General features: G+C 19.0%; 3 protein-coding genes across 3 annotated transcripts; 1 reads left to right on the top strand and 2 right to left on the bottom strand.

Moving 5' to 3' along the window:
• Window positions 1-867: 867 nt before the first annotated feature.
• On the top strand, window positions 868-1,293 carry PRELSG_0938600 (conserved Plasmodium protein, unknown function; the record flags this gene model as incomplete). Its single annotated transcript, XM_028676837.1, has 2 exons — window positions 868-1,028; window positions 1,119-1,293. 2 exons carry the CDS (start codon window positions 868-870, stop codon window positions 1,291-1,293), a joined length of 336 nt encoding a protein of 111 aa, XP_028533286.1.
• Window positions 1,294-2,618: 1,325 nt separating this feature from the next.
• On the bottom strand, window positions 2,619-11,762 carry PRELSG_0938500 (conserved Plasmodium protein, unknown function; the record flags this gene model as incomplete). Its single annotated transcript, XM_028676836.1, has 1 exon — window positions 2,619-11,762. The coding sequence occupies one exon, from the start codon at window positions 11,760-11,762 to the stop codon at window positions 2,619-2,621; it is 9,144 nt and encodes a 3,047-aa protein (XP_028533285.1).
• Window positions 11,763-14,453: 2,691 nt separating this feature from the next.
• On the bottom strand, window positions 14,454-24,155 carry PRELSG_0938400 (conserved Plasmodium protein, unknown function; the record flags this gene model as incomplete). The annotated part of the gene is made up of 1 exon (XM_028676835.1): window positions 14,454-24,155. The coding sequence occupies one exon, from the start codon at window positions 24,153-24,155 to the stop codon at window positions 14,454-14,456; it is 9,702 nt and encodes a 3,233-aa protein (XP_028533284.1).
• Window positions 24,156-24,768: the final 613 nt, after the last annotated feature.

The following is a 24,768-nucleotide window of genomic DNA, read 5'->3' as shown; positions in this document are numbered from 1 at the left end:
AACAAAAAAAAAAAAAAAAATACCTTCAGTATTTAAATAAGAATAAATAAAGAGTATAATCACATAAATATATATATATATATAATTTATAATATTCCCATTTTTTTTTTTTTGAAAAATAAATTTTTTTTTTTGTAAATATTAAAAATTGTTTTTTCTATACATGATTATCAAAAATCATTCAAATGATCCTTTAACATTTTGAGATGAATGGTGTTAAAAATAAGTGCTTAACAATTATATATTAAAATATTGTTTAGTTATTTTTTTAAATATATATATATATATATTTTTTTTTTAGAATTTCTTATTTAGATAATGTTTAAAATTATATATATTTAAATATCAAAAAATAATAAGTTAGATATAAACAAAAAATTAGGTGTATTCAAACATTCGTTTACATTTATAATTTATAAAAAAAAAATAATGTAGATTCTAAAAATATTATTTTTCTTTTTTTTTTTTTTTGTATTCCTTCGTTATTTTTAATATTTACATTTTAAAAACTTTTATGCATTTGTAATTTTTATTAAATTAAAAAAAAAAAAAAATGATAAATTGAAATTGCAATGTTTTTTACAATAAAATTTAATTCTTCTATTAATATCAATAAATATTTATAATTTATGATTTATATTTTTATATATTTCCACTTCAATAATTGTTTATTTTTAAAAGGTAAATTTTATTTTTTTTTTTTTTTTTTGTTAAAATATGAAAAAAGAAAAACTAAAAATAAATAAAAATATAAATTATTTTTGAAAAATTTAGAAATTTTTTATTTATTTCATAATAAAAATAAAATTCAAAAATAATACGAATTTTTTATATATATATTTTATATATATTTTAATTTTAAAAAAAATGGGTTTTCATATACAAAATTACATTGCCATGATGGGCAGAAGTATAAATCCTAAAACTTGGAGAAAGTTATGGATAAATTACAAAAATAAACAAATAACACATTTATATAATGATGTAGCTGAATTTACTAATAATCAAATAGCTCAAGTTGTTAGAGTGTAAGTTTTAATATTAAATTTTACAATATTTTTCTCATATACATAATATAAAAAAATATATAATTGTAATTTTTTTTTTTTTTCCTATAGTTATCAGTACAGATATTGGTGGTGGGCAAATCCTTTTGGTATGGGTTTAATATTTTATTTAGGATATAAAGCTTGGTATATGATTTATATGAATCATAAGCAAAGGAAAATTGCACAAGTTGTTGCATCAGCATATGGGCAAGGAGGTCAATGGCTTAATCCCGTACCTAAATAAAACAAAATATATTTCTATTTTTTTATTTTATGTTTTTTATAATATCATACTCATTTATACTACTTTTTCTTGTATTTTATTATTTACCTGTTCATTTTTTTGTTTATAATTTTATATTTTTCTTATTTTTTGAACAAATAAATATGTGAGATTCTTTTGTATTTATTTGTTTTTTAAAAAAAATGTTATTTTAAAAAAACAAAATTTTTTAGTGATAGTTGAAAAATTTTTTGAAAATTAATTATAACCAAAATTTTTTTAATTTAAATACTCCTCAAAATATTGATACAACAACAAAAAAAAAAAAAAAAATATTTCTATAAATGAAAATTAAAAATAATTGTAATAGAAATATAAAAACCAACAAAAATAATAATAAAAAAAAAAAATCTTAAATTTCACAAGCACTTCATTTGTAACTTAATGCAATAAAAGAAAGAAAAGAAATAGACAAATAATTGAATCATAAATATATAAATAACCTTTTAAAAATTCATTTATAATTATTATTCATTTAATTATTAATTATATTATCTTATTTATTTTCTTTTTTTTTAAACATACAATTAAATCTAATTTTACTATACAAAATAGTAAAATTTCATTAAAAAAAAAAAAAAATAATAATAATTAAATAACTTCTTTTTTATCTTTAAGAAGCATTATTCATTAAGATAATTTAAATAAACAAGAGATTAAATAAAAAAATACAATTTTTTTACACTTTTTTTAATAGTTTTAGAAATTATAACTTAAATTTTCCTTTTACATTAATGATCATTGATTTATTATTGTTATTAAATAGAGCTATTAATATTATGTCTAATTTTTTATACTTATATACAGTCATTAAAATTATCGTGTATTTTTCATTTAAATATTTTAAGATTTTAAGAAGCTTATATTTCATAGATTCTTTAAATTTTGTTTACTCTTTTTTTTTTTTTATGATGAAAAACTTAGTTATATAAAATTATATTTTGAATAATATTCCTAATATTGTTATTTTACAAATGTATATTTTAGGATAAGGTGTAATGGAAGAGTTTTCTTGTGATATAAATATATATTTACTTAAAACATATTTTATAAACTTCCTTTTTACTAGTTCACAGAATTTTAATTATTTAATATATGCTGACATTAGTTTTTTTATTATTATTATAAATAATTTACATTTTATAATTAATAATATCATACTTTAAATCTTTATTGACTATATTATTCATTAGATGACTGTCAACGAAGTTGTTATTACTTATATTATTTACTAAATTACTATTAGTTCAATTTTGATTGCTTATTTTGTCAATTAAACGTTTATTTTATAAAATGTAATTACCTATATTATTCATTGAATTATTATTATTTAAATGATGATTATCCATATTAGTTATATTAGTCATGATTGGTTTCCCATTACTGATGTAGCATAAACTTTGATTATTAACATTGCCATTAGGTAGTTGGTTATTATTTAAATTAGTGAAACTACAATTAACTGAATTTTTTTTATTTGGATTATTTTGAACTAAATAATTTTTATATAAATTTTCACTAAGTACGTTGTTGCAACTAGAACTATTTTTAACTGCAGAAGCACTACTGTTGTAACTCATATTTCTATTCACTAAAATACTATTTATATCATTATTTTTCAAATTATGATTAACTAAATTATTACTTAAATTTTGATTATTTATATTAATTGTACTAAATGCATTATTATCATAACACATTCTGCTTAAACAATTATTATTTATTAAATTATAATTAGCCATGTGTTGATCATTTAAATTTTTATGGCTTGCAGGTGTAGATATAATTGACTTTTGATTAATCATATTTCCATTAAAAATATTTTTATTTATTAGATTATTGTTGTTATAAGTTTTATTAGTTAAATGATTATTATATGAGGTTTCATTTTTATTTAAGTTGTCATAAATAGTGATGTTGTCATTTTTATTCAATTGATAATTTCTTAAAATGTTTATACCTGAATTATTCAAATTATTCTTTTTTTTTTCATTAGCATGAACATATTTTATTATATTTCCTCCTCCATTCAAACAAAAAGAATTATCTATTCCATTATTCCATAATGAAATGTTAGGAGCATTGCTGTTAACATCTATACGTGTGTTAACAGGAATATTATTAGCAATAGGAATACTATTATTAATAGGAATATTATTGGTAATAGGAATGCCATTATTAACAAGAACACTATTAGTAATAGGAATGCCATTATTAACAGGAATACTACTAGTAATAGGAATGCCATTATTAACAGGAACACTATTAGTAATAGGAATGCCATTATTAACAGGAATACTATTAGTAATAGGAATGCCATTATTAACAGGAATACTATTAGTAATAGGAATGCCATTATTAACAGGAATATTATTAGTAATAGGAATACTATTATGAGTAAAGGCCATATTACAGGTACTATTTCCGTTATTACTGGGGACTTTAATATTACTAAAAATTTCATTATGAATGCTATTATTCTCATTTTGATAATGAATTGTGTTATTATTATTTAAATTATATAAAGTACCATATGAATTTATGCTTTCATTATTATTTAATGAAGAATATGGTGTATTCACAACTTTACTATTATTAGTTTCATTTTTAATCTTATTTAAATTAGTTGTAGATATTTTAGAACCTTCTTCATATAAAAAGCTTATATTTTTTTTTTCATTATTAATATTATCGAATATATTATCCTTAGAATCATTTATGCCTTTACGAGGTGAAGGAATATCAGAATTTTCTATGTTACTATTATAAATGTCAGTTTTTTTTTTAATATTTATATTTGACTCTATTTTTTTTGAATTTGTTTTTGAATTTTTATTTATTTCATTATCGTTTTCCAGATAATAATTTAACTGATTTTTCATATATTCATTTGCCTTAACTATACCTACAATACCATTAAGCGAATTTCCATGCGAGCTTTTATTATTATCATTATTCATACTATATAAATGATGATTTGTTGAATTTATTTTGTTTTTTGTGGAATTTTTATCATTTAATATTTTTAAATCATTTAAATTAAATAATTCTGGAAATTCTGATACATTTAAATTTTCATTTGTCTTTCTCTTTGTTTGAGTTATAGGATTATTCTCTTTGTTTCTATTACTTTCATAAATGCTTTTTGTATTTATATTTTCTTCATAGCTTATTACTTGAGTTGGATTTTCTTTTTCTACTATTTGAATTACATCACTTTTTAATGAATTTTTTTTATCTGAGCTAATATAAGGTATTCCTCTATCTTCTTCATTCGGTAATATGCTATAGTTTTTACTAGGTGTTGTTTTCTCTTCTATTTCATAAGAACTTGAATTATTATTTAAAGACTCTTCATTATTTGTCCTTTTCATTTCATATAACATATTATCATTCAATGAAATACTTTCTTTAAAATTATCTTCTTTATTAATGTTTTTATAAGAATATACAGTATGATTATCGCTTATTTGTTTTGAATTAATTTTTTCTGAATTAAAATTTTTTGTCGACTTATTTAGAGAATTTGTATTTACTAAATCTAAATTAATACTATCATTATTTTCAGATTTTTTTATATAGGAATAAAAACTTTTTGATAAAATTTCATTTTCTTTATTAAAATACTCTCCATTATTAGAAATTCTTTTTATATTTGAATTAGAAGCATGAATATTTAATCCTTCATTTTTTCTTCTTGGATTTTTTACTTCTCTTTTCTTGGAATTTAAGCTATAATTACTCTCAATAGGGTTATTAAAATAATCATTCATACTTGTTTTTATTTGGTTGTTAATCTCTATTTGTGATGAATTGAAATTATTATTTATTTTACTATCATTTTCATTTGATATCACTTGCGATCTTGTATCATCTTCAACTATATTAAAACTAATGTTATATTTTGAATTATTCTTATTTTCATTTATATTTTCAAATGTATTATTATCCTTTGAATTTCTAGTTTTATATGTGTTCTTAGAATTAATATAATTCTTTGAATAATTACTGTTTCTTTCAGAAATATTATTATTTTTTTTTAAATGTAAACTTCTTGAATCTTTTGAAATATTATTATTAGAATGATTTATTGTTTGATTCATTTTGGTTCTATATATTTCTCTCAAGTTATTCATCTTCATACTTTCATGAAAGGTTGAATTTTCATTTTGATCTGAGATGTTATGAGCATTTATTAGCTTTTGTTTATTTTCATTACTTATATATGAGGAAATACTCACATTATTATCTTCGTATATTTTTTTTTTTTTGATATCATCATTTTTAATATTTTCCATACTTCTATATTTTCTGTTTGAATGATCATTTCTATTATGTGACTGAATTTTACTTTCATTATCATTCTCTGGATTTTTTTTGTTACACTGATGCTTTCTTCTTTTTTGTGCATCAACAATTTTTGGTAATAGAGCACTGAGACCCTTTTTATAAGATAGTCTTTCTACATAAAATAAATTGAAATTATTTTCTGATTCACTTTTTGAGTATAGAGATTCGTCACTTTTACAATTAATAATTTCATTCCTTTTTTTTTTAGAATTTTCACTAGAAAATCTCCTATTAAATGAGCCTTTATAATTTTTTGTACTTTCATTTGCATTATTATTTTTTGAAAATCCGCTATTATTGTACCTATCATTTAATTCATATATTTCCTTTTTATTGTTATTTGGAAGAATATCGCAGTTTTTATTTGATCTATGATCTTCTGATGAATGAAAATAATTTAGAGAATTATTATTTTCATCTATATAATTTCTTATATAATTATTTTTGTCTTCCCGAAGATTACATGATTTACTTCTTTTAAATGTATTTAAATAATTATCAGGTAATGATTCATTTTTTGTATTAACGCTAACATTATTATTGTAATGACAATTATAATTTTTTTGCAAATTATTATAATCATTATTTAAATTATCCATATTATTATAATCAGTACTAAAATAATTTTGCTTTTTTCTATTTTCTCTTTTGGTTGAACCTGTTATACTCCTTTGTGACATTGTTCTTTTTATTTTTTGTAATGTTTCTTCATCATATTGTTTTCTTGAGGTACATGATGGACTTATATAATTGGATTCTCTTTTCAAATTTCTATCATCACTAGTTCCATTACAATCATATAATGACTCAGTTATTTCATCCCTCAAATTTAATTTATAATTTTTACTTAAATTATTTTTATTATAATATTCAGAACTTACTGTATAATATCCCTTTTTTCTGTTTTTCTTTTCAAGCAATTCAGAAGATTTTGTGTTCATCATTGATATCTTATCTTTATTTAGTAGAGAACCGTTTTCAGTTATTTCTGCATTATTTTGTTTATTATCTTGATTACATAGATTTAACACATTATTACTAGTTTTCATATACTCTGAACTATTATATAAAAAGTTACTTCCATTATTTTTTTTCTTATGATTCATATTATTAGGTGATATATTACATTTAATGCTTTTTTGTTCTTTATATTCACCAGTTATTTTTTTTTGTGGTAGATTAGTACTACTGTAATAGCTATTCCCATAACTTTTATTATGTTCTATTATATTTCTATTAGTCTTCGAGAAATTAGAAAAATTTTCCGTACATTCCAAATTAATGTCTTTTTCGTAACTTCTATTTTTTTTTGATTTTCTGGAATTCAAATCTTCAGTTGAAAAATTACTTTTTTTTAGAAAATTATCCACATTCATGTATTTTTTTTTATTTTCATATGTCGATTCAATAGTATTTTTTTCATATGGTAAATTTATTGAAGATTCATTTCTTTTATTTTGAAAAGAAATATCTTTGTTTACACTATTATTATGCGCACTGTATAATGAGTCATGCATTTTCTTTTTTTCTCTGTATAATACTACATTCGAGTCATTGTCATAATTGCTACAATTGTCATAATCTTCATTATTTAAATAATTCTTTTTAATATTTTTCAGTGAACTACAGTCTTCTGGAAATGAAACTAATGATTGGTCAATATTTTTTAACTGTGAATATTCCCTTTTTGTATTGTTAATCATTTTTTCATGGGGTATATTTTTATCTTCTTTTCTATTATTCATAAATTCACAAAACTTCTTTGATCCTTTTAAATAAGGAGTTTCTTTATAAATACCATTACTGTTTGTTCTTTTACTTCTGATAAACTCATCCTTATCATTTGATTTTATTTTTAATTTTGGAGAATCAATTTTCCTGTTATAAAGCTCTTCATCATTACATGCATAAGGTACTTTCGAACTTGATTTTTCGCTTATATAACTGTCTACTTTATCCAATGTGTTATATTTGTAAATTTCATATGTATTTACATACATGTTATTATTATTTATACTTTCTTTAGATTTTATACTACTATTGTTTTCATTATCAAGTTCAGATGTAAAGTAATTGTTCTCTTTACTATCCCTGCTATTATTGTTAAATTCTTTTTCTTTTATAATATTTTCTTTTGCATATGAATTATTATAAATATTCTTATTATATGCTCTTTTATTATCATTTGTATTGGTATAATTAGAATTACTATTTAATTTATTACTAATATTATCATTTATATAATCTTTGTTAGAGTTCTTGTTAGAATTTTTTGAATATGCACTAGAATTTCTATCATTGAATGAATAAGTCTCTATTATTTTTTCTGATGAATGTTTGCTTCCTAAAATAGAGTGTTTACAAATATTGTTATGCATATCATCTAAATTTTCTCCAATTATATTTTCATTATTTAAAGATTTCACAATATTTTGTTTGCTCTCATTTCTAAGATAATGATGTTTGGATAAATTTTTAAAAACTTTACGATTTTGTGACTTTATTTCAAAATCATTATTAAAATTAGTATTGATTTCAGAATTATAACTTGATTCTCTATTATTTTTTTCATTATTCTTCCTTAAACATTTATTTGTTGAATAATGGCTATATTTAGAATTCATTTTACCTATTTTTGAATAGTAATGAGAACTACTATCTTTATTGTTTGTTATATAGCTTCTTTTTGAATTAACTGATGATTTTTTTTTATTTATTTTGGAATTTTTCTCAGGACAGAGACTATGTTGTACTTCAATATTGTTAATGTTAGATATACTTTGTGATTTATTTGAGAGTGTAGACAACTTTATTTTATTACTTTTACTGTTTGGAATTTTAGTTTTTGATTTTTTAATTTCTTCGTAGTCTTCATCTGTTAAAATATTTGAAAGTTCTGAAGATTGTAAACTTTCTCCTTTCGACGAACTACTACTATAATCTAAGTTATTTATACCTTTAATTTTTCTTCGTGAAATTTTTCCTAATGATATGTCATTTTTTTCTTTTTCTATAAAGTCATCACATGAACAACATTTAGTTTTACTTTTTTTGATACTATTTAAATAATAATAACCATTTTTCTTATTTTCATCTATTATTTCACCGTTTCTTTTATTTTCTGTTTCTTTATGTTTAAAATTATGCACAGTGTTTGTTCTATTTTTTGAGGAATATATACTGAATCCATAAGGAGATTCGTTTGATACTTTTTTTGTATTGGATTTTTTTTTTTCAAATGAATTAGATATTGCCTTATGGCTGCAATTACTACTTCCATCAATTTTTTCTTCAAAAATGCTGTTGATGCTACCACTTGAATAATAATCATTATTGTCTTTAATTGCTTTATAGTCATAAAAATTTTCACTTTTTGATCTTTTACTGTTTTTTTTTTTTATTTTCATTGAGTGAGTATTATCTTTAAAATTTTTTTTTGCATATATGTTTTTTTCGTCTATCTCCCTATTTGGGTGATTGTTATAATCGTTGTTGTAATCACTTTCATTGCTGCTACTTTCCTTATTTTTCAAAGTTATTGCCTTATTTAATTTATTTTTTAATGAACTTTTGGTTCTACTTTTTCTTGAATTATAGTCAATTATTTCATTACTGTTCTTGTATCCATTTTCATACTTGTACGAATTTATTCCACTTCTATTTTTTTTATCTTCTATTTCTAATAATCTATTATGATATACTTTATTTGATTTTACTTGTTTTAAGTCACAATAATTTCTTTTATTTTTTTTCGAAATTTGGGAAGATTTATGCATTTTTTCACAATTTATCTTATTATTTGTATCAGATAACTTGTATTTATTATTCATATTATATTCTAAAATATTACAATTTTCCAAATTTGAATTTGTTTCATCTGAATTTAAATGATATTCTGAATCGTAAATTTTGGATTTTTTATGAAAACTATATTTCTTAGAATTATTATTTTTATTTTTTACAGGATTTTCTTTATTATTTTTTTCTTCTTTACATAATCTTTTACAATCTGAAACTATAGTCATTGTTCTCAAGTTTCCATATTTTTCTTTACTATCTACTGAATGATCACAAATAGGATAATCTTGAGAATTATTATGGATATAATTTTTACTATACAGACGTCTTCTATTTCCCATATAATTTTCAGTATCTTCTTTTGAATTTTTATCTTTTATTATTCTATAATCTATATCACTTTTCATATTTCTATGGTTATTAATATCGCCATACAAAATTATTTTTTTATTAGATGATTTTATTTGATTTGAAAAACTTTTCTTAATTATCTTCTTATCACTATCATTATTATCAAAATTACTTATCCTGCTACTTTTTTTATCTTCTACTTGTACATATGACTTGTTAATTTTACAATTATCTATATTATTATTTATATGAAAAATGTCATTTTCTAAATTCTTCCTAGAGTTTGAAGAAGTTTTATGTAATTCCCTTGTATGACTTTCATTAAAAGCTTTTTCACATTTATCAAAACTGTTATTGTTAATTTTATCATTTGTTGCTGACATTTTTAATAATTTTTTTTCTTCGTCACTGTTTAAGTTCTCATTTTCTTTTATACTATCTTTTGATATTTTCTTTTCTTTCTTTTTAAGATTAATTGAAGAATTCCTATTTTTTTTATTCTTTTCATTATATAAACAACTTTTATCATTATATGCATATTTTAAATTAATATCATTTCTTAGTGAATTATCACAGACTCTTATATTATTTTCGTTATATGCAATTTGAGAATTTTTTTTATCTAAACCTAAACGAGAATTTTTATTATGGTATTGATGATCAGAATTATAATAATTTATGTTCCTATAATTGTTATGATTTTTCTGGAAGCTGTTATCTGTACTATTGTCTCCATAACAAAATTTTATTTCATTTACATCTTGTTTCCTTTTTATAATATTTTCATTATTGAAATTTGAATTATAAATATTTTCTTCATTCTTCTCTATATGATTACTATAGTTACTTAAAGGTATAGATATTTTGGCTCTCAATTTTTTATCTTGATTAGGAAAATTATTTTTGCTTATGTTTTCCTTATTAAAACAACTAATATTATGATCACACAATGGCATTTTATTACTATTAATTTCACCTGAAATATCATCTAAATATTCTTCTTTATTTCCTTCGTTACTTCTTATTTTTAGGTTAATTTTATTATTTGTTTTGTTGTTATTGTTGTGCTTTTTCAAGTCATGGAAATTATAAGAATTGCAACTATTTAAACCAAGTTCCTTATATTTCATATTTTTTATATGATTACTGTAAAAAGGATCATACATTGTATTTCTTTTAATGTATGTTCCATGTCTGTTGGTTGACAACGTTTTTCTATTTATTCTATTACTCAAACAATTCATATGATTATAAATGCATCTATTATTCATATATCCTCCATTTGTATCCATATTACTACTACTTATATATTTTGATGTATTCAAACTTGTTGGATTAAAATAATTAAGTCCCTTATTATTTTCATATATTCCATATGGATTTATATTAGAAATTTTTATAATTGCTTTATTTTTCATTCTATTATCTAAGTTTCCAACACTCTTAAACCTAACAAACGGTTTTAAATTTATACCATTAAAATCACTTCGAAGTAATGTTTCATGTGGGGTTCTACGTCTATATAATACATTATTAGTTGGTTCGGCATTTAAATATTCATTTGGAAAAATCATTGAATGAGTATCAAATAATAATTTATTATTTTTTTTTTTATTATGCAACCCATTTTTATATATATCTTCCATTTTCTTTACTATATTTTTAATAAAAGATTTATTTTTTTTTCCTGATCTTAAATTTCTTGGACTTTCTAAATTCCAATCTTTTTGTATTTTTATACGTATTTTATCCCTTTTTGTATTCATATTTTTAAATTTCGGTGTAACGCATTCAGTGATTATATTTTCGGGTTCACATTTTCTGTATTCATCACTGTTTGGCTCATTATAAATATTAGTTGTCCCTTCACATAGTGAAGATGTATTTTCATTGGTATCACAATTAATAAACTTTTTTTTTAGTTGTGTCATTGTTAATAAACAAATTAGTTTTATCTATTTTCTATATCTTATTATTATTATTTTATATTTTATCTATTTTTTTTTTTTTTTATATTTATTGTTGGTTTTTATTTAATAAAAAAAAATATATAATTATGCTAAGAAAAAAAAAAAAATTATATTTCATAATTTAAGACATAAATACGAAACGTATCTATAGATACATATGATATATATATTTATGAAGTATTTTTGACAATAGAATTTTTTTTTTCTTTTTTTAAATTAAAAACAACATATACTATAATTAGTATTTTTAACAACTACAAAAAAAGACAAAAAAAAAAAAAAATTAAATAAATATATTTATTTTGTTTTATAATTAAAAAAAATACATGAATTTAACTATCTTTTTTAGAACAAATTAAGACATTTTAAAATACTTATAAACATAAAACATTTTTGAAAAACGAAACATATTATTTTCATATTTTTTTTTATAATATTATATCTTAATATTATATATTATCAATAAATTAATCATAAATATCAAGAAAACAACAATTATGACAAAAAAATTAAAAGGATTTGCTTTATATTTAAACAAAAAAAAAAAAAAAAAAGTTATTAAAAGGAAATATTAAAAAAAAATTATATCAATATATGTAGGGAATATTTAATTAAAATTGAATTAAATAACTAATTAGTGTATTTATTTTACTTTTTTTTTTAAATATAATAATTTATAGAATTTTTTTTTTTTTTTTAAGTACACGCTCTTTTTATGATACAAATTTTTTATTTAAAAAAAAAAAAAAATAAAAAACAAATATATATTTTTATAGAATATAAAATATTAAGTTATTTTTTTGGATATATCTTATTCTAATTATTTAAAATTTTTTTTATTATTGTGTTCTTTAAGCATAATAATTTATTCTACATGGAGAGTGATGTTGTAGAACAAAATTTTAAGAGCCAAAAAAAATTACTATTTTTTTGTATTTCCATGTATAATTTATGTGTAAATGAGTAAGTTTATTTAATAATAATTGCATATAGTTGTAGTTATAATAAAATTGAATGTGATTCTATTGAGGCAATTACCTTTTTTCTGAGATTCTTAGAGATTTATTGTTATCTTTAATTTTAGTTTAATTCTTGTGTATTAACAACACCTTTTAAATATATATACATACAGATGTAAATTTATTAAAATATAATATTTTCTATATTAAAAAATTGAATAATATGATTTATTTTTAATTTTTAATATTATTTTTAATCATATAATATTTTTCTCTATATATTTACTTTTTTTAATACAAAATTTTTTTACTAAACAATGAAATACTAAATTAAAAAAAATTTTAATTAATTAAGATAGAAAATACTATAATACAAATATATATATATATTTTTTTTTTTTTTTTTTTGTAAATATGTATTTTATTCCTTTCAAAAAACACTTAAAAAATAAAATTGTTACAAAAATAACACTATGTTAATTTTAATTGGTTGAATATAGATAAAAATTTATATATTCAATATAAATAGAATAAATATTATATAAATAAATTTAAAGTATTTTTAATATTATATAATAAAAATGAAATTTTTAATATTTTTATGAATAAAATATATGGAATAACTAAAGTCATAATGCAACTTTTTTTTTTATAATATTGTAGGCACATAAAAATTAACCAGCTGTAATAAAATATTAAAAATAAACATAATAAAATTAAAAATAAAATAAATAAAATTTACACCGGAATATTTTTACTATGTAAAAAACAAAAAAATTCTAAATTTTAGTGAACCCTTTTTTTTTAATTTTAAAATGGAGAATATTACTTTTTTTTCTTATATAAATAATAAACATCATATAATAATGTTCTTGTTTTATTAAAAATATTAAGAACATATAGATTTTAAGTATTTTAGAAAACAGTAAACATTTTATTTGTGAAAGGTATACTTTAAGAAATTAATTTAATGTAAAGGTAAAAATTAATATATTTTAAAGATAATTTTATATATTGTTTATTTCATATAATTTAAATATTTAAATTTTTTCATTAATTTTTTGGATTTCATCTTAATACTAATGAAAATATAATTTGCTTTATTTTTATGTTTTTAAAAGATTAAATCCAATATTCGTATTATACTCAAACGATAAATATATAAAATATTACTAAACAAAAATTAAAATCTTTTATTTACAATAATTGTAATTGATTCAAATAATTTTGTGGTAATCACAATAATATATATATAATAAAATAAATAAAAATAATAATAAATAAATGATATTAGAACTCTTAGAAAACAAAAAGAAAATAATGATATGATACAAATATACAAATAAACCTAAAAATATATATATATATATATATTAAATAAATAGATTGTTAATATCTTCATTTTATATATTGTACATATAAACTTTATTTTATAAACTTTCAGAAATATTAACTATTTTTTTAATTTAATCTTTTTTATATCATTTTTATTAAAAATTAGCATTTAAACAAGATTTAGATAAAAATTAAGGATTATAACAAGTCATGTTATTAAAATATAAAATATGTTACTCAACATATTAATATTTTACTTAATTTTTATATCTATGAAAAAAATAATATTTTAAAGAAACATATTTAAATATTAGACAAATTTAAATTTTATTCTTCTATTTTCTATTTTATTTTTTAGTTAATAATTTTCATAAATGTTTTCATCATATTCTTTTTCTATGTAATCACCGTAATACTTGTTATCTGGTGAATCATGATATTGCATGTTTTTATTTGGTACTTGATAATTTTTGTTATTAAAATTATAATGTCTATTAAAATGAGAATATTTACAATCGCATTTTTCTTTTTCATTTTTTTGATAATTATCATTTTCACTTGAATTGTTTTGGCTTGAACTACTTGCATTTGAGCATTTTTTACCCATATAATCTCCTGAAATATCTTCGTCTGAATAATTTTTTGAATTTTTATTTATGTTGTTTTCACATTTTTTTTTCGAATAATTTATCCTTAAATTATTATTGTATTTTTTTTCATTATATAAACTATTTTCTTCGTAACTATTTGAATCATTTTCATCATATACACTATCATAATCAAAGTAACCTTTTTTTCTGTTTAAATTTACATTTTTATAATTTAGTTCAACAAAGTTTCTTTGTTCGTTACTATTTTTTTTATTATTTGTTCCACCGCTATTATCATTAAAATTGTTTTTAGAATATTTTTTTGCATACTCTTTTTCATAAATTTCATTTTCATTTAATTTATTTTGACTACTTATTGATGATATACTATATGAACTATTATTAGATTTATAATTTGATTCTTCATATTTCTTGCTGTAAATTTTTTTATAAGATGATGAACTAAAACTATTTGCTTCCTCATTGTGACATTTTTCTTTTTTTTTTGTTTTAAGTTTAATCTTGTATTTTTTTATAGGTTCTTCCGTATTTTTATTGCTTACGTTCTTGTTTAAATAGTTTAATTTTCCTTTTTTATTATTTTTATTTATTTGATTTGAAAAATTTGATCCATCTGAAGATATTTTATATTTTTTTACTGTGACTACAGTTTTTCTAGTTTTCTTTTTGTTCAAATTATTATTATCCTCCCATTCCGTTTCTGATTTTTCATTAGAATTTTCATATTCTTCAGATGATTCTACACATTTATTTATAGTGTATCTTTCTTTATTTCTATCACATATGACGTTATTTAATCTCACCTGAATTCCCTTTTTTCTGCTTTTGCTTTTATTTGTATCATTATTTGAGATTTTATCATTTAATTTTTTCCTATATTTAAATAAAATACCTTTAGATTTATCTTCGTCGTCATTTCTTTTAGATATTGTGGCAAAAAAACCTGATGTATCATTTAAGTTAGATCCTTCATCATCTGAAATAATAACATCTACTTTTCCTAAGCTTAATCCTTGTTTACTTTTATTTTTGTTTTCATATATATATTTATAATCTTTTATAGCATATGGTATCTTTGATAATTTTATCACTGCTTTCCGTGGTTCACTTTTTTTTGCTTTTTCTTTTTTATATGATTGCATAAATCCTGTTATAGGTTTTAAATTTAATTTATGAAAATCACTAACGGGGTTACTTTTTATGCGTAATGAATTTTTACTTTTAAAATAGTTTTTATTTGTAACAGGAATATAAAAATATTCGTTTGGCAAAAATTTTGTAAAATATTTATTTGTTGTAGTGGTTAATGATCTGTTTTTACATTCATTTCTATGTTTATAGTATTTTTCTTTTACATTTTCTTTATAATTTTCGATTTTAGAGAACAGCTTAGACTTTTCTCCAAAGTTCCACCATCCTAATTTAAATTTATATTTATTTGTATCGTAATTAATGCAAGGGATGGTTGCCCCTTTAGGCCTATTTATAGTAGTTTTAATTGAAATTTTATCAATATTTTCATTCTTTTTATTAGTTATTTTTTTAATATTTGCATTTTCATTATTTGCAGGAATACATTTCCTATTTCTAGATGGTATTTCATGTTGTACTAAATTGTTAGGATTAAAATAATTATTTTTGTAGTATTTATTTTCATTAGAACTTATATTTTTATAATCAAAAATAATTCCATTATTTCTATTTATGTACATCATATATTCATTATTTGAATTTGGTACATTTTCATTATAAATATTTGAAGGTTGGTAAAAGCTCCTTTTCCTATATCCAGGTTTTAAATTATAACTCTGACGATTGTTATTTAAAGAATATTCTAATGGTACATTTATTTGTTGATTATTTTTAACAAAAGAATCCTTTCTATGTAAATAATTATCTTTTATTGGATTCATTTTTTTATTTGAAATGTTGATATTTAGAAGTCCATTATGTGGTATTTCTGACAAAAACCTTTTTCCTAAATTTTTTTTTTTTTTTTCTCTCTCTTTATTTTCTATATAACTTATGGAATCTGAAAAATTATTTTCTTCCTTTTTGTTTTTAATTAATTTTTTTATGTTAATATTTATATTTCCAATTTTATTTATTGAGTTTTTATGAAAAGAATTTTCTTTTCTTTTGTTTTTCTTTTTACGAATCTCTAATCCTACTTTAAATTTTTTTGTATTTTTAGCATTTTCTTCAAATGCTAATTTATTTAATTTTTTATCATATGAATAATTAGAAGTAGATAATACCTCTAGTTTTGAATTATCTATGTTTAATTTATTTTTCTTCTTATTACTCGTGTTACGTATTTTTCTATTTTTGTTTTTTGATGATTTATGATAAAATTTATCTGAGAAATTATTCAGATTTTTTTTTTTTTCATATATATTATCAGAAGATAAGTTTTTGTTGCTATATATACTAGTTTGTGAATTAGTCAATTTATTTATAAAATCATTCGAATTAATAGGTAAGTTACATATATTTCTATTTTTGTAAGTTAATTTTATATTTTCTTTATTTTCATTTTTTATGTTGTTTTCACAACTAGAATAACTGTATGATCTAAAAATATTTTCATCCAAGTTGTTATTTTTGTGGTATATAAAATTACATATATTGTCTTTTTTTTTCTTATTTATTTCACTTGAATTTAATTTACAAGAATTTTCAGTGCTATTTTTAATGTTTATTGTATCATCAAAATTTTTAAGAGAATCCAAAGATTGTTTTTGCACATTAACTCGTATAAATTTTTTATTTGTATTATTTATTTTATTTTTTTCTTTTAAATGGTTTTCACATAAGTCAGTGTCATTTATTTTTATTTTATGATTATTTTTAATGATACTATCTTTTGATGTATTTTTGCTTGAATTTTTTTTAAGAAATACACTTAAGTTTTCTGAATTTTTTTCATGAAAATCAACTTCATTCAAATTTTCTTCAGAAAATGTAGATGACAAATCTCTTTTATTTTCTATACCAACCAAAATATTTTTATTTCTTTTATTTTTCTGAATATTTTCAGGAAATTTTGAAAAAATACTTGAATTTTTTATTTTATTATTTTCATTATTTAGATTATTATTATTATCAATATATTTTTTTTTTAAATTTATATTCATTGGAAAATTAGTAGTATCTTGTGCAACATTTTTTTTTTTTTCTTTTCTATTATTTTCGCGCAACAACTGTACATATTTTTTTTTGTTCATTCGTAACTTTTTTTCAAAATTTTTTTCTATGTTGTCTTCACTTTCTTCTTCCATAAGAGATTTATTGCTTTTTCTTTCTTCTTTTTCAATTTTATAATCTTTTATTTTTATTATACTATCATCTTGTTTATTTTCATTTGCTATATTTGTCTTATTAATTTTACTTTTTTTTTTTTCGTAATTTTTATTTATTTCACTAAAATAGGAACTGTATGTCTCATGATAATCATTTTTATTTTCCTTATTATTTTCATTTATATGACATAAAGATGAGTCAGATGAATTTTTGTTTCGTTTATTTTTTATGTAATTTTTAACTTTCAAATTATTTTCTTTCATTAAATATGTGTACACATTTTTTTTTAAGCATATTAGTTTTTGAAGTTCAAATTTAATTTCCTTTAATTTTTTTTTTTTTTGCTTTTCCAAATACTGTATCTTAAGAAGCATACAGTTAGCTCTTGTGGCCTTGTCTTTTTGTTCTTTATATTTTTTTGATTCATTCACTAAAAAATAATTCATTTTTTCTTTTTTACGTTGAATTTCAATTAGTTTTTCTTCCTCCTTTTTTATGGATTTTTTGAGCATCTCTTTCTTATTTTTTATTTCATCAATTATTTTCTTTTTGTGTCTTGACAAATTCTCAATTTCATAATCAAAAGTTTTATCAAGGTCTCTAAAATAAAATGTATCCTTATTATTTTCATCTTCGTTTAATTCTAATTCTCTACATTTCATATTATTTATAAGATTACGCCTTTTCAATTTTTTTTCGATACTATATATACTGTTTTTTTCTACAGTATCTATGAATTTACCAAATAAAATTTGTTTATTTTTGCCCTTTATTTTATCATCGGAAAAATATGAAAAAATATTCATCCTATTATAAGGATCCAAAAAATGGTTATGTGAACTACGCCTTTTATTTTTATGTATTAATTTTTTAGGGTCTTTTCTTTTTCTATCAAGGTTATCATTAGGAAATACATTTTCTTTATCTTTTAAAATAATTTTATTTTCAAAATCAGAATTAGTAGCCTCCTTAGAAGAAATATATTCACCCATTTCCAAGGATTCATCAGTTATAGGAGTTTCACTGTAACAATGAGTACGGGTGTTAGAACTTTCATTTTTAGTAAGTGATGCTTTTTTTTTACTTAAATTTTTAAAGGATTCGTAATTTTCATTTTCTGAAAATATTTTATTTAATAAATTATTTTCATATTCGCTTTTTGCGTTTTTATTATCGTAATAATTTTTATCATAGATACTGTTCATTTTCTGGGGATTATTAATATAACTACAGCAACTTTTTTTATAATGATCGTTGTGATAATTCTTATTTGGATCATAAATAATTTTTTTGTTATTTTTGTTTTCTAAATGTGAATAATGATTATATTTTGAGGGAGATTTTTCATTTTCTTTTATATTTTCAAAAAAATTATTTATTTTTTTTAAGGATGGATTATTATAATTTCTATTATTACCATTATCTTTCATGCCTCCATTTGAGTGCATTTTATCTGAATTTAAAATAAAATTTTCTTTTTCATTTTTTATTTTATTTTCATAATCTTTAACTTCTCCATTTAAACTTCCTGTATTTTTAATCATTATATTTTTACTGCTTCTATTTATTTCTTTTTTATTAATTTCATGTTCTCTTTTATTTATACCTTTTTCAGAGTTTTCATTTACTAAATATCTAAATATATTAAACTTTTTCATTAAATAACTATGGTTATCATTCGATAACTCATATAATGACACTTCCTTTAATTGATTTTTTACATTATTATTATTGTTATTATTACTATTATTACTACTATTATTATTATTATTACTACTATTATTATTACTACTATTATTATTATTATTACTACTATTATTATTATTACTACTATTATTATTATTATTACTACTATTATTATTATTATTATTATTATTATTATTATTATTATTATTATTATTATTATTATTATTATTATTATTATTATTATTATTATTATTATAATTATCATTATTACTATTATTATTATTATTATTATTATCTTCATTATTATTATTATTAACATTACTTTCATTCATTTTTGATAGGTTTTTTTCTCCAATTTTTCCTTGTTTATTACTGTCTATAATAATATGGCGTAATAAAAACTTATGATCTTTATCATTACAATCAGTATTCAATAAATTTGCATATTCATTTAAAACACCTTTTGCAAATTTTATCTTTTTTAAAAGCATTAAATCTTTAGTATCTTCCTTATGTTTTTTTTTCAGTAATTTTATGTGATTTTTTATTAATTTTTTAATACTTTTATGATAATGTATTATATTTTTGTTAATTGCTTTTACATAAACTTCATTGCTATTATTATTGTAATTCGTTGAAGATTGATATGATATATTTGAATTATTTATTTCATTATCTATATCATTATTTTCTTTTTTGTTTTCCTGTTTTTCTTTTTCTAATTCTTCAACATAATTATTATTGTCTTCTTTTTTTAGTTCCTCAGATGATGATTTACTATTTAAACTAAATAAATTTAATTTACCCACTATTTCTTTGTTAATATTTTGATTATTCCTTGAATTATTATTTTTGATACAAAATTCATTTATATTTTTTGATGAAAATGAGAATGCACTTTCATTAGAATTATTCAAATGCATTTGTTTTTCACACACTTCTATAATATTCCCATTTAAGTTATTTTTACTTAAATTCTTTTTCTTTTTTATATCCTTATTACAACTGCTTATTACTTGAAAACATTCTTGATTATTAATAGGAAATTCTTTATTTTTATAAATATATCTATCAGTAATATTCATGGTTTTGTATTTATCATAATATCTATGAACTAAGTCTTCATTTTCTATATACACTTTGTTTTTATTTGTTTCTTCAAATTCGTCATCTGGACTTATAATTTCTGAATTTGAAAAAAAAAAATTATTATAATTAGATTTATTGGGTTTGCTTTTAGTAGAAACTTTATTTGAACTTTTAAAATTGTCGTCTAAGTTTTTTAATGTTTCATTGCAATATTCCTTCTTTTTTTTGTCTTCAACATTATTCTTTTTTTCTAATATGTCATTAGTACTATAATTTGAATTATTAAAATTATATTTAATTTTGTCTTTAAAACAATCTTTCGTGGAGTATTTTTTATTTTTATCAATTGAATTAAGCAATACATAAAAGTTTGGTGTACGTTTGTCTGAATTATGATTTCCTTTTTTTTTTTTTTTATCCGCAATAAAACTAGATGAATAACTATTTGAACTTGTGCTTTCTTCATATGCAATTTTTTTATCTAGTGATATACTATTATTATTTTCATGTGGATTTAAAATTTTATTCATTTTATGTTTTTTTTTACTTAACAAATTATTTTCATAATTATTATTTGTTTGTAAATTCAAAGGATAATTACTATTTTCTTTTTTATATCCATTTTTATTTTCTATAATATTTTTTTCTATATTACAATGTTTTTTTATTTTCTCATTTTCTTTCTTTTCCTTCTTTTTTTTCTTTTTCTTTTTTTTCTCTTCTTTCTTGATTTGTTTTTCTTCATTTATAATTTTATTTTGATAATCCCTCCTTTCTTTTTCTTTTAACAATATCTTATGCTTTTCATCACTTAAATTTTTTTTATCGTATCTTTCACCTAAGTATTTATTTACTTCAGAAAATAAAATGTTCGCCCTTTTATCTACTTTTTTTTTTTTTTCAATATCTGAAGATATTTTTTTTAGAAGTTTTTTATTTTCCCTAATATTGTATAAGATAATTTTTTTATTTTTTTCTTCTGATGAACTAATAGACTCCTCTAAATATACTATGCCAAGATCATTGTTAAAAAGAAATTTTTTCTTTTTTTGTTTCCCAATAACAATAGATTTATCATAATTTTCGTTATTCATAGTATTATTGAATAGATTCCTAGTTTTTAAATCAATACTTTTATAATTTAAGTTCTTTTTTAATATCACATTTTTTATTTTCTTATTTTTTTCTTTTAACTCTCTTTTATTAGAATATAAATTTACTTTATAGTCTTCAATATTGAAAAAATCATTTTTTAAATTTATATCATTATGAACACATATTTTTAGTTTACATTTTAATGAATCCATATTTCTGTTGTCTATAAAATTATTATTTTTAATAAATGAATAGGCATCTTTCATTTTATATTTTATCATATCATTTATATTATCTCCATTAGGAGTTGTTTCTAACAAATTCATTTTCATGTTTTTGAGATTATTTATATAAGAATCATTATTTTTCATATCATTTTCTAAGAAATTTTTTTTTTTTATCAATTTTTTTTTTTTAATTTTATTATTTTCGCATGTTAGATCATTGAAAAATGTTTCATTAACTCTATTATTTTTACAAAATTTCATTTTTAAATTAATTTTTTCTTTTTCTAGATTATTATTTTTATTGTTATCATTATCAAATATTTCATATTTATTATTTTTTAAATTTATATGTATTTTATATTTCTCAGAATTTTCTTTTGGTATAGAATTATCTAAAGCTTTAGGGATTTCAATTTTTTGATCATCTTCGTAGATTTTCCCTAAATATTTAGTATTCTGTTTTTTAAATTTATTATTATGTGATTTTTTATCATCATTCTTTTTATTTATATTTATATTTCTTATTTCTTTATCAAGAACAATGCTGTTTCTCATATTAATTGAAGAACTTCTTTTTATATTAACACATTCATTTGTTTCAGAGGTATTATAGTATATATTTAAAATGTGATTGATATTATTTTCTATAGAATAATATGTTTCTTTATTTTGAATATTAATAATTGATGACTCTAAATTTATTAAATAATTCACAAGATTTAAATATTTTATATAAATTTCTTTATTTGATGATTTGAACTCATCGTAATAATTTAATAAACATTTAAACATATATATAGTTTCCGTTATTTTATAGAATTCACTATCTAAATACATTATTGTATTTGGTTTTAAAAAGTATTCCGATTCATTTAAATCTTTTAAATAGACATAAATAAATTTATTTATATTTCTATATTTATAAAAATTATTCGATATATATAAGAAGTTTAATTCAAAAGAAAAAGAATTTAAGATATTTAAAGATCCAGAACAATTATTTAATTTTATTAGACTATTTAAATATTTAATTATCATAGCTTTTTTCTTAGTATCAAAAAAAGATTTTTCTTTATTATAAGAATTTTCTTTTATTCTTAAAAAAAATTCAAAAAAGTAATATAAAAAATTCTTTTTAAAACAATTTACATTTTTAATGTTATTAACTCCAATTATGATTATAGAACTATTTTTTATATCTTTATTATCATTGCTATATTTTTTCATTGATTGTATTTTAAATTCAAAAATTTTAAAAGTTACACTTCTTCTGTCTTTTTTCTTCTTATTTTTGCATAGTAATTCAAATATATGCTTTATATTTTTATCATTTAAATATATTTTTTTAATTTCATCATCTTCCCATATATGTGTATTTTTAATTTTGGTACTATGTTTTTTGCATTTTTGCATTTTTTTTTCTTTTATGATATTATCAGCATTTTCATAAAGTAAAATATTATTAGTTTCTTTTTTTATAACGTTTTCTACTATATTTTTACTCCAACATTTGTTATATTTGTTTTCATTTTTGATATTATTTAAAAAATGAATGGGAATTCTAACATTCAATGTGTTATTTTCTGTAGAATATATTTTGTCACACTTTTTAGGTAGATAACTCGAACAATTATCAGCATCAATCATATTATTTTCAATAAAAATATATTTTTTTAAGAGATCTTTCACAGAATTTTTTATTATCTCAAAATAGCTAAATTTTATAACATATTTATAATCATTTTTCTTATTATACACTAAATCATTTATTATATATTGTATAATCCCTAAAGAAGTATAGTTACCTAATGTTAACATTTTTAAGTCTTTTTCATTATTATCTAATACAACAAGTAAGTTATTTATTCCATCAGATATATTTTTAATTCTTTCCTTAAATATGTCATTATAAATTTTTAAATTTGATTTATTTTCGTTATAAACTTTTGTTAAGACTTTTTCTTTTTTTATATAATATTTCTCTTCTTTTCTATATTTATCAAATTCTTGTTCTGGTAAAAATCGTCCATAGCACTTTATTTTTTTCATAGTTCATTTTTTTTTTTTTTTTTAAATTAAAAAGAAATCTTAATGCATAAAGTTTTATTATGCTTTAAGACAGACAAAAAAAAAAAATTATTTAGCATAAATACACATTTTAAGATTATTTTTTTTTTTTTTCCATTTCTAAAAAAATAGAAATGGGGATAAAAAAACAATTAATGTTTAACAAAAAAAAACTAAATATTTGCTTTATTAAATAGCTTTATACTAAAAAATTCAAATAAAAAGCAAAATCAACAAAAAAATTTTAAAAATTTAATTCGTAAAATTTTAATGACAAAAAAAAGTTTTAATATTTTTGTTAAGCTTTCTCTTATTGTTATTTTTTTTTAGAATACAAATTTAAAAAAGAAAAAAAAACAACAACCAACAAAAAAAAAAATACAAAAAAGTGTATAAAATTATGCCAAATTACTATTTTTTTAAATTTTAATTACACTCACGCTGTTCTATATGAAACAGTTTTTATTAAAAAACAAAAAATATTCGAAAATATATTAAAAATTTTTGTTAGTATATTTTATGTTAAAATTTAAAAACATTTTAATTTTTTTTTTTTCTTAAAGCATATATACATATTTTTTTTTTTTTTTCATGT

Source organism: Plasmodium relictum (assembly GCF_900005765.1).
Source record: "Plasmodium relictum strain SGS1 genome assembly, chromosome: 9".
In the NCBI taxonomy this organism is placed as follows: domain Eukaryota; phylum Apicomplexa; class Aconoidasida; order Haemosporida; family Plasmodiidae; genus Plasmodium; species Plasmodium relictum.
Note: the sequence above shows the minus strand (reverse complement) of the source record. Positions and strands in the feature narration are given on the sequence as shown.